This window comes from Chelmon rostratus, chromosome 17 (assembly GCF_017976325.1).
Source record: "Chelmon rostratus isolate fCheRos1 chromosome 17, fCheRos1.pri, whole genome shotgun sequence".
Lineage (NCBI taxonomy): Eukaryota > Metazoa > Chordata > Actinopteri > Chaetodontiformes > Chaetodontidae > Chelmon > Chelmon rostratus.
This window is the reverse complement of record NC_055674.1, coordinates 7,154,110-7,166,497: the sequence shown is the minus strand read 5'-3', so window position 1 is coordinate 7,166,497 and position 12,388 is coordinate 7,154,110. Positions and strand designations below refer to the sequence as shown.

General features: G+C 39.9%; 1 protein-coding gene across 1 annotated transcript; it reads right to left on the bottom strand.

The window, feature by feature from the left end:
• Positions 1-7,575: 7,575 nt before the first annotated feature.
• On the bottom strand, positions 7,576-11,993 carry galr2b (galanin receptor 2b). The gene is made up of 2 exons (XM_041957765.1): positions 11,620-11,993; positions 7,576-8,338 (listed from the first exon to the last, which is right to left on the bottom strand). Exons 1-2 carry the CDS (start codon positions 11,991-11,993, stop codon positions 7,576-7,578), a joined length of 1,137 nt encoding a protein of 378 aa, XP_041813699.1.
• Positions 11,994-12,388: the final 395 nt, after the last annotated feature.

Below are 12,388 nucleotides of genomic sequence, written 5' to 3'. Positions count from 1 at the left end.
TGCGTCTTTGGTAATATTACTATTTGATCAAGTCAGACCTAATTATCATGATTAATGCTCAAACCGTGCACTTCTCACTGCAGCATGATCCTGTAAATATTTTTGGTTTTATATCAAGATTAAAGAAACTGCTGATGCTGATGTAAAACCAGACGAAAAATCACCCCAAGGAAACAGTGCAGCAATTCTAACTCCACTACTGGCCACTGTCATTTAAACCATCACTTCCATCTGCAGCTCCAATTCTATCTTGCAGAGATGTGATCATTTCCTCAATTGCTTCCTGCAACACTTCTCCCGTTGTCATTGTGAGGTAAAGATTTGAACTTTTTTTCAAATTGTAAAACCTGAAGAACGTGATGAATTCTCGCCACAACATAAACCTTCCATCTCTCCCTCGGATCTACTCCTCGCATCCTTGTTTCTATTTGTATGGCATCAACGTCCGAGTAAAGCAGCATCCACAAAACTCGGCTGCTTTTCCAGAATGATTTCAAACCTTTAGAAAAAAAACCTGTAACCTTAAACGAATTGCAGCATGGTTTCCAGAGCAACCGTGACGCCGATGCAGACCCTGTTAAGGTCGTCAGTGACATAAGTATAGTATATTTCCGACAGTCACTACTAACCTTACAGGCTTAATGTCTGCAGCTCATCACATAAGGCATTTAAATTCACAAAGGGAAGCTCCTGGCCCCACTTTGTAGAAACACATTTAGTGTGTAAGTGTAAGATGTGTGTTTCATAAAAGCTTTGTTCCCTCAGCAGTAGCACATCTAACGTCTCTGATAACTGAGATGCTGTTGGTGCGGGTTAATGCGTCTCTTTCCGTCATCTACGGTCCGATCTACAGAAAGCCAGAGAGGCCACACTCTAACAAATGATGTGCTGGCTCAACGCAAAAAAATTGAGGTAACAATTCCCATGGATATTTTTAAGTTATTTCAACTTAGCTAGTATTAAGTACATGCCACACGACTTTTCTAGTTAGGCCAACTCAGTTACTTAAGTTCAATCAACATGATTTGTCTATTCCTCTACAAGCTTATTTAAGCTAAACCAACTTAATTTTAATTGTGTTAAAATTACTCCTTTTAGTTAATCTAACTTATTCATTTTCTTTTCATTCTACTCAGAAATGTCCATGGAAATTGTTACCTCATTTTTTTTATGTTGAGCCAGCAAACTATTGTATAGTTTAGAGTTTAAACTCTAAACATGGCTGCCCCATGTTTTAAATGAGCAATAGCACTCCCAATAAAGACAAGGGAGAGATTCTCCACCATGACCATGTCTAAGTCTATAATGCTTTAGCAGATCTGTCTTTCTTGGTGATTCAAATTTGCACATTTTACAGGATCACTTCATTTTTGGAAACTAGCAGTTCTGTTCAAATAAGGTCAATCAGAAGGCTATGATGGCTACAACTTGCAACTTAATAACAATAAATTTGACTTAACTTTTTTTCAAGATGGAAAACAAAAGAAAATTCACACAAACTACTGCAATGAAATGGGCAGGGAGAAATACACATGCGCTGTTAACAACTGGTACAGCTAAGGCGTCATTATTCCCGTCATCAATGTGGATTTTAGTAGCCACTATTGATGCTGCAATGGCTGACTAAGTTAAAACAAACCGAATGTGTGCAGTTTAAAATAAATTTGAAAGACACAAAGTTAACCAGTGCCAATCAACATTTGCAACCTAAACAAATCTTAGCAAACACTACGGTTAGACCGAATTACTACAGCTAAGTTACTGCTAGCTTACACAGTAGCACTGCTGACCAAGAAAAAGCACCTGTTGTGTAAAACTATTTCTTATACTGACTACTAAGCTGTTGTGACTAATATGAGTCAATTTTTACTCACCAAACCACAAAGTTAGCAGATGTGTGCTGTGCTCACTCGGGCTCAGCCTTGTAGGCTACTCAGCTAATTAAGTCACAGGGACATGGATTTTTAAGTTGTGCCAACTGAATACGCCTATATTTTGAGTTGAGGCAGAAATATCTGTTGAAAATCCATGCAATATTGAGTTAATTTTTTACATTTATTTTCAGTTAAACAAACTTATTAAATTAAGTTATCAACTCATTAAAATTTATAAACATAACAAACTTATTTTTTCATACAGAAAAAGCTGTTGATTTTGAGCTGTACCTACTAACTCCATGAATCATTTCTTAGAGTGCATTATCACAGAATAATTATGTTGAGATCGTTGTCCTTCAAAATCTGGTTATTATTGAACCTTGTTATTACACATTATTACAAGAAGTTTAGGTTACATCCAGATGAAGCATCTGATGTTACTGGCTGAGCATCAAACTCTCTTTTAACTTACTTGATTCAATCTTAGAAGTCTTTCTGTAGTAAGTAAATGTGTTGATGTTGTCACACCGCGGTGAGGTTTGTCTCGTCTTGGGTTTTTGTCTTGTCATCCCCTGTTCTATTTTTTGAATCTAATTCTCCTCTCGTTTCAGAGCACTTGCCCTCCCTCATGTGTCACCGGTGCGTCAGCCTGATTACCCATTGTCTCCACCTGTTACCTATTACCCTCCATGTGTTTAAATGGTCTGCGTCTCCCTTGTCTCGTGCCAGTGTGTGTTTGTCCTTAGGTCGTATCACCCGTGCCTACTCTTGAACCACAGCCACAGATCATCCCTTCGTGTAAGCCATTGTTCCTCCTCATGAGCGTTTTATGTTGATAAAGTTTCATAGTCTAGTCAGAGCTTTCTGTTCCTTTGTTAATTCCTCGTTATTCCAAAGTTCTCCTTAAGAGTGTATTCGTTGTTCTCGTTTCATAGTCCTTTTGTTTGTTTACTAGAAATTTCCTTATCCTCAGTGTGAGCGTTTTTTGTTGTCTTATCCTAGCCTGTATATTCGTCTTTGCCTTTTCCTTCCCTTCCCTCCTAGCGAGCGCTTTATGTTCTAACCTCCCAGAGATATTGTGATAATCCTCCGTCTTTTTAGCGGAGCATATTTTGGTTTGTAGTGGTCTATTCCCTGCGTTGAATAATTTTGATAGCCTTGTTTTGTTTCCTCCCTTTGGAGCGGTTATTGTTTCTTAAGTTTCATAGCCTATATTCCTCCTCTTTGAGCGATTTACGTTATTCTAGTTATTTGTTTTGTTTCCCTAGACCACAGTCAGGTCCTCATAGTATTTGCCAAGAGTAATTTCACAGCTATTGTTTTCACGCCTGTCGAGGAGTCTTTGGCGAGTTGTGATTTAATAAACTCTGTTGCTGTGTACTCTGCGCCTGAGTCCTCTTTTCCAGTATCGGCCTGACAGATGTAGCACCTTTCTAGAAGTGCTTCACAACAAAAGGTAAAAGTCATAAAATAGACACATGGCATAGAAATAGTAAATAATTTAATCAAATATTTTTTTTACATGAATCACAGATTCAGTTGTTGAAAGAATGATTTCTCAGATCTCAAATCCCCGGTTCACTTTCTCACCACAACAGTCGCGTTTCTGGTTGCATTCACATAAAAACCAAAGCACAAATCCAGTAGAACAATCCTCAAATGACCCAGTGATGCACTGAGTTTGAGTCATGGTGGTCAAAATGTACTTTCACTGCTTCTCTGTTGCCAACAATGCACAAAGAAAACATGATTATATATGTTATAGTCCATTTCTTACAATAAAAAGAACTCCTACGCAAAAGTGTTTACATGTGCTTTCCTCAAAGCACCCTTTAGCTGATCAAACACTAATGAAAAACACTACGTGTTGCAGCTTTTTATTTCTCGTGGCTTACTTCATTGTCTTTTACTCTCATTAAGAACTCAACCTATGCATACATACTCATATTCTACTGTGACACATATATATTGATTACTGTGCAATAGTGTAAATGCTGTACTTGTATTATATTCTATGGCAATATTTCTTATAGTTCTTTGCGACAATATATATATATAATTTACATATTCTTTCTTTTATATAGTCCTTTGTATAAAATGTGCATATATATAGTCAGCTTTTGTTATGTATGTCTCTATTCTGTTGCTATTTTTTTTCCCCTACTGCTATTGCCTGCTGCCTTTAACACCCGTATTTCCCCGGCTGGGGTTTAATAAAGTTTTATCTTATCTCTTATCTTATCTTATCTTATCTCTCGTCTTCCATTAAGGACTGTATAATAGATGCCTTTATTGTTACGGCCCATCATACGCCTCTGATGTTCGTATGGACCTGTCAGATGTCTGTATCCAAAGCTTCTGTATGCAGCGTGTGTGGCATGGTGACTGTCCACTTGTTTGTACAACATCGCAGGTTATGGCTCTGCTCTCCTGTGCAAACAGAAATCCAATATAAAAGAACAGCTGTATCAAACATTTTGAACATCATTACATAATGTCAGTTTAGTTTGCTTCTTTTATGACAACAAAGGCTTAATTCATTCATTAGTGTCTTCTTTTATCTAAAACATGGGCTGTACTGCCTACGGCTGTGTCATCACCTCCCAGAGGAGCAGTGATCTCTGGCTGATCTGCTCGTTCATATCATCTCTTACACCTGCAGCAGAAAACAGCAGTGAGCAGCCTACAGCAGCGAGTAAATATGTGGTAAGAAGAAAAACTTCCCTGATATTTACTGTCTTTATGGAACAGATATGGAGCATCATCCTGCTATTTTCCAAGGCAGGGATGATATTTGGCTCTGACCTTGTCATTCCCTGCAAGCCCCGAGCTCAACACAGCAGAAATTTTTGGGAATTATGATAAAGTCCCCCTAAAACCATATTACATCACACACTGCCTGTTATGTGTGTAGGCAGTGTGACCATTCCCCGAGCAAAGCAAAGCACCGTCAACCATTACTGGGATAGACTGTATGGTGAACCAATGAATCTAAAGCGAGGAAAACGAAGCAGCAGGACCACAGATCACTGACATCTTTGGCACGTTAAATCATTGCTGCACTGTTGGTCATTGTTTGGGTTAAAGTAAGTGCTTTGTTAATGTTAGCTAAACTTAATCGTCTAGTGACAATACTAAACATAGAGATTTGGATTCTGCAAAAATCTCCAGTACGCATCACACCAGTCTACCTCACCTCCTGTGTCCCACAATGCAAAGCGCTGGGATGGTCACAACAACCAGTCGGGCCAACAACGTTTTGTTTTACACCTTTGTAATGCAGGCTATTTCATCAATAAATTCACTTCTGACAAGCGAAAATACCATCAATTAACAAGTTTTGTGAAAAGGCACCTAGTTTGAAGCATGGAGGATAATGTTACGCTTCCAAAGCGATAGAAATACTGGAAGCACCAACGTCGCCTCCAACTCGTGTTGCATTTGCAGTGAAGTAATGTGACGCAATGCTGGTGAATCTGGTTCCTTCCAATCGTCAGATAGGCAAATTTTTCAGAAAATCTGGAAAATTCACATGTATAATTTCTCCTTTTCAGAGCATAAGAGGATGGTGCTGAACCGCAAAATAAATGGATTTAACAGTTTAATACTGCACACCACTATGAAAAACAGTTTGCAGAATGTACTACATACTGCGTGTGTTAGTAGCATGTAGTAGGTGTGATGTGTGGTGAGCGTTCTGGCACAAGCTGCCGTGCATCACCCAGGTGGATGCTACACAATGTGTACAAGAAATGCTACTTAAGCTAGTTCACGGTGAGCTCACCTCAGTTTGTGTGTCCTGTGGTGTTGTGACGCTCAAGCAAACAATTAATGAAACATTAGCAAGAGTGGAGCTATGGCATGAAAATACTTTAAAATTGCTTTTATTAAATGTTTGTCAGTTCTTTTATTGATCTAAAAGAGAGCATTAATGGCAACGCAGTGTACCTCAGTGTGAGGTAGTTTTTTTTTTTTTTATTCACTCTGTTCACACTTATGCACATTTTGAATTCTGATAAAACCTCCGCTAAAATCTCACAGCAGAAAATATTTTATTTGGCAATTTAAGTACATTGTGGTCTAAAACATTTTGATAAATATCTATTTAAATATATATATATTCTTTAAATCTACAGGCTGTTACATTTGAAAACTACATGATGAAACAGAACAGAGAGACATTTAAGTATATACTATAGATACAAAGGGCAAAATCACAGCAGACAGACAAAATTGGTCAGTGCGAAGGAGAATGTTCTGTTTGGAAATTATTCTCTGAAGAAGAAAATTGCATCTTACGCAATCTGAACAGAACACAACTAAGGGGCAAAAGATTTGTCTTCTTACAGCTCTGAGGTAGGACACAAGCTTACAGCGAAACAGAGAGAGAGAGAGAGAGAGAGAGAGACTGAGGATCTGCTCTCATTTGGAAAAAGGAACAAAATAACCCATGTACACAGCTTTCAGAATTTTGGATACACAAAATACACACATTTTAAAATACACAACTCATAAACGCTTAAGTGCACTCATTCATTGAAACATATTAATTTAAATACATAGTATTTTACACCAAAGAGAAACATGCCATGAATACAATCATTACAAAATACAAGTAAAGCAAGAACATGTTTTCTAGTGAGGTCCAAAAGTCTTCCAACAACACCTGTTCGTTTTTCATATTCAATAAATACTAATAAACGTCTCCTTTGACACGTGATTCTTGAGCTTCTTACACCAGATTCCACTTAAAAAATGGAGATTTTAAATGCTGGTATGAAACTGAAATATAACTGAATGTCATGTTTGCACATAATTTCGGAAAGGTTTTTTTTTTCTTACGTTATAACATATATGATTCAAATATACCAGTAATATCTTGACAAGACAGAACAGCATCTGCATGCAAGATAGGAAAGAAACGGACCAAATAACATCTTGCTCCAGTTAGAAAAACCTTGATAACAGACTCCCACTTTCCAAACTAGTCAAAAAGGTTCAATCAGACTTTGAGGATGTGCAGTTGAGCCTCTGTGAGGAAAAGACCACATGAGAAAACATTCAGTCGAACATGGTGTTGGAAACACTGTGGTGTTGTGCTGACCGGCACAGGATGGACTTCACGTGGGAGAAGCACCACTTTGCAGAGGAACGCCTTTCCTTTGGACGTCACGGGAAGGGCAGTGACCTTAAACCTGCATCAAACCCTGTTTGAAGTCAAGCGAGGAGCAAGTAGTGCTGCCTTATGTGAATTTCCCCCGAAAGTCGCAAACCTTTGAACATCTTTGGAACAATTTGAAGAGGTGAATTATACTGTCACGTTATGAGACACGTTCTGTGTTGCTCTTAAAAAGTGCTGCAAAAATGTAGATTTTCAAATACTGAAAAAGTTGAATAAATATAAGTGCGAGCCATGGTTAAGGCAAATGGTGGAAACAGGAAATACTGAGACTTTTAGTAGATACAAAGCATTCTGTTTGTCTGTTAGTGGAACATTATGGAACACAGTATCACTGCTTACTGACAGCTTAACACTCCATTTTCCTATGTAAATATATTTGGGCATGAATCCTTTTATCTTCTCTCTGGTTTGCCAACAAATGTGTGAATATCATGATGAGTTTGCACATTTTTTAAAATATTAGCTGTAATGTCTTTCACATAAGGCAATCTGTACTCAGCAGAGCTGAATCACTTGTCAAGTCTGCCGCTGAAAGGGCAAATTCAGTGTCACCGTTGCTTCTCTTGGCTCTGCGATCGGCCTGTTAATCATTTCACATTCGTTCTGTCGTATGTTCTCCTCGTTCATCTGTGACACCTCCGTGGAGCCTGCCTCAAACCCGGGCACAGTGTTGGCCACGTGGACCACGTGGACCTTATTTCTCCCATTTTTGCTGAGGATGCAGCTGAAGACTTTCTTGAAGCCTTTGCGAAAGTGCTTGGACACCAGAGCATACACGATGGGGTTGACACAGGAGTTGGCGTAGGCCATGCAGTGAGAGAGAAGCCTGAAGGCGTACGTGGTCTGATTGAAGGGGAAGTCTCCATACAGGTAGCACAAGATCACCACGTGGTACGGCAGCCAGCATATGCAGAAAAGGACGGTGACAATGATGATCATTTTGGTGACTTTGCGCTTGGCCCGCTTGGATTCTGACATGCCGTCCAGAGGGTCGACGGCCGTCCACAGATACTTGATGGTCCGAGTGTACGAGAGGCTCACGATCAGCACGGGGATGACGTAGCCGACCAGGAAGGTGCACGTGTCCAGCACCTTCCGGTTCTGCTCCTCCCAGCCGGGGATACACACAGTGCTGTTGGCGTACTCGATCAGGTCATAGTAGCTGAGATAAGGACCCGCAAAGACCAGAGAAAGACCCCAGATGATCACCATGGCGACCACCGCGTTACACGGGGTCCGTAGCTCTCTGGAGCGCAGCGGGTAACGAATAGCCAGATACCTACAAGACACAAAAATAATACTCTCACACGTGAGCCAAAGCACATGAACACGATAATTGTTAATAATTTTACCATGAATTCAATTTCAGATGCACAGAGCTTTACGTGAGCGAAGAGGAAATGAAACTTGATGAAACAATTTGATCACATGAGGGGAAATAACCACAAGGGACGCTGCCACCTCCACACTCACTGTTACGAGTGTCATGGCTCACACTGAGGCTTCTATGTTGGATGTTACTCATTCACACCAGCACGACCATTTGCGGGCTTTATTGAATAAAAACACCTCAGGGAAACGCGTCAGACAGAAAGGTTTTGTGGGATATGATGCATGAGCTTGCACACACCGCTTGGTAAAACCACAACAATCAGACTGCGACTGCGACTGTGCCCTGTGGTGTGCTTTTGATGTTGCTGAGCAGGAAGGCAATAAAGGCACATCACATGCTATCATGGGAAAAGAGCCTGATGTTTTTATGACATCATTCACTTTGTATAATCAAGGTTCAAGGTTATTTACTTCTCATATTACAACACAGGGCTGTACAACGAAATGCTAGTTGTAGCGCCGTTATGCTAGTCACAAAACAACACTTACATAGCTGGATTAATAAATAATAAGTCCTAAAAATAAATCTGTTTTTAATTGTGGAGTGCAGAGGATGCGTTGAGGAGCCTCACAGCCTGAGGAGAGACACCACAGCGGTTTTCACATGTTATTGCAGAAGCTATTGCCTCCTCACCCCTTGGTGTGTTTGTCTTTCAACATGTGCTCGCCATATTCAGCATGCTGCTTTATGAGATAATGTTCTCTGAGGGAGAGGACGTACTTGAGGCATTGCAGCCTCTTTTGCCAAAGCCAGGGATTCTGGGTAAAGCTGCAAATCCGTGTCCTCCCAGTTACAGGACACTTCACCTGGCTCTCCAGAATGAGAAGGAGCTGCCTCTCTGTCTTTGAACCCTCACTGAAATGACACTTGTGCTGTGCATGAAAGGAACAAGGCAGATTCCTTAAACCTACTTGTCTCATATGGAGGCTCAGCGGCTTGCTTTGATTACTTGGCTCATATACCCAAAAATAACTTGTTTTTGGACGGATTCTAAATGAAATCGATTCAAATGCAGGAAAGCAAACGTCTGTTGACTAAAATCACCACACTGGGCGAAACCGAGCCTTGACTATTAGATATATTTAAATAACAAAGTATCTCCCACTTCACGAAATAGATTAGGAGCAGTAATGCCAAATTGTTTTGTTTAATATGGAATCACATTCAAATTTAATATTTCTCTGGCATAAAATCACAGTAAATGGAAATGTGTGGGCAGCACACTGCAGCAGCAAAGACTTTTGATTCAAAGACCCCATGAGCGTGTGTGTGTGTGTGTGTGTGTGTGTGTGTGCTGCTCATTCAGGCTGAACTGTGATTTAATTCCTGCTGGGGATTCCTGGTCTAAAGTGTAACTCTAAGATGCTGCTTTTTGGTCACTTGTTACACGGGAACTAAGGAGGAAAACAACGGAAATTCATTAACCTCTCAACTCTGCTCTTTTCCAGACTGTGCAGGAAACGTCTGGCTGGCAGGCTCAGAAATCTATTGAACCCTCCAAAGTGCAAACACAGCCAGTGTGAGCAGAGGGTGTCTGCTGCAGAGTGCAGCTGCACACAGACTCTGTCCATATTGACTGAGCTGACAGTGTTGCCCAACAACTATAATGAAAGCTTAGAGGGGGATATAATTTTCAGCCAGGGATAACGAATGATTCTCTCATAAGATATTCAATTACAGAGTCATCCCCATGATGCTGCCAGAGTTGTTTTTATCTTCAGATGAGAAAAATACATCAGTAATTAATTAAATGCAGCTTACTTCGACATTATGTGATAAAGTAGCTAATAAAAGAATTCATAGCAGCTTGAGTCAAAGCTTTTTACAGCCTTCCTCAATGATTTTTTGAGGCTTGATACTGTTCACATTAATAAATATGATTCTCATTAACAAACACCATCAACGAGGATGCTTGAAAGGGTGCTGCACACTATAATAAGGGGGCAAAATATGTAGTTATGCATGATGCGAATTACCGTTCACTAACTGATGATATATTAAATATTTATGAACCACATATAGTGATTTGTTCAAAGTGAAACATCTGATTGATCATTAAATCATCACAAGTCATGTATTCATGCAGCATTTCTTTAAGTGTATGTTTCCTATGTTTATTATAAAGTGTTTGTGTGCTCAGTATATCATTTATTTCCCTCAATTTACTGATTCATATTCTTCAAAGTCTTAATGAATTCCAACGAATTAATAATATGTGTCCTTGAACGACTAAATCTTTCATAAATTTGTTGTCTTTCGGAGACAGCTACATGCCTTAGCCGCAGAAACCAGCTTTTATGCATCAAAAGACGCCGGCGTTAACGTTTTAACTCTGGAAAACTCTCTCCACTCGCTTGGAAATATCTTTGAGTTTAACACATACTACAATACTGTGTTCAATAACCAAAGCTCAATCCATGTATCTAAGTGAAGTTTCAAAGAAAAATGAATGTAAAATGTATGAAAATAAAGGTAATTACTACAGCTGTTAATCTGAAGGAATAAATGAAGTCATCTGACAGGCCAATGCAATATTCATTTCAGCGGGGAAAAGTGTTTAATTTGAGGGAAGGAATAGAAACATATTAGATTCAGCAACACAGGAATCAGTGACTCGAGTAACTGATTTGTAATTTAACACTTACCCTGTAAAGTACAGTAGAGAAAGATATAGATACAAGATCAGTTGCATCCAACTGCTGAACCAATTAATCAATTAGTCAACCACAGAAAATGAATTATGATCGGTGAATATTTTATGTCATTTATCGGGTCTAAATGAGAAACATTGCCTGGTTTGACCTTCTCAAATGTGATACTTGCTGCTTTTCTCTGTTTTATATCACTGCAAACTGAATTCCTTTGGCGTTTAGTCCGACAAAACAAGCAATGAAAAAATAATTGACAGAAATAATAACTGCTGTGGTTGCAGCTGTAATAACAACAGCCTTTTGCAACAGGAAGAAAAGGGCTTTCCGGCCTTCATTGTGCTAACAATCATCCAACCATTTCTCATTTGATTACAATAATTATTTCAAGGTCATTTGAAAATTGTATATGGATGTAGGGCCTGGAAGGGAGGTGGAAATGAGTAATTGCTGCGTTGTATAATAAGCTGATGTGTGTTTATGAGCACAATTGAATAATTCCTGTAATGATGGAAATACCTGTCAACAGAGACGGCAGCGAGCGTGAAGCTGCTGGCGTACATGGTGAGGTTGATGAAGAAGTGGACCACTTTGCACATGAAGGAGCCGAACACCCAGCCCTCCAGAGAGTAGATGGTGGCTTGGAACGGGACGCAGAAGATGATGAAGAAGAAGTCGGCCACGCTCAGGTTGAGTATGAACAGATTGGTGGTGTTGTATCCCACCTGCCCGCTCCGCAGAAGCACAGCGAGCACCAGGCTGTTGCCGATGGTGCCCAGCAGGAAGATGAGGGAGAAGACCACCGACACGATCACGCTGGTGGGGTTCAGCTGGTAGCTTTCAGACACATTCGTCTGCCCTCCTGGCTTGCTGAAATCCTCAAAGTCAGACATTTTGCAAGTCTGAAATAGTAGAGAAGAGGAGATGCACGTGTCATATTATCATCACTCTCCTGGAGCTTTTTGCCTGTTTCACCATGTCTCCTCTTGTGCAATCGCATTTCCCAATCCAGTATCATTCACTTCTCTTAAAGTCAGGGTTTATGCACTGGTGGTCAGTATTGATAGGATGACAAAGGAGTGCACTCAGAGGGGCTTTAATGATGAGTTAGTCTTTGCAACTTTTGAAATTGCTCTAAAAAAGTTGACAAGCCTGCACGCACCACAAGATTTCTTTATCCAATTAATCCCCAGTCGAGTCACGTCACACATATTAATAAGACAAGAGTTAGAAGCTGCTTTTAATTGGCTGGTGATGTTTTGTCAGACGGGTCCCGGGAATATTTGCA

Excerpts from the sequence above, each read along its gene's own strand:
- galr2b (XM_041957765.1), bottom strand. The coding sequence starts at position 11,993 with ATGTCTGACTTTGAGGATTTCAGCAAGCCAGGAGGGCAGACGAATGTG. Across the intron at positions 8,339-11,619 it reads GCTGCCGTCTCTGTTGACAG|GTATCTGGCTATTCGTTACC; the intron begins GTATTTCCATCA and ends TGTGTCTTGTAG.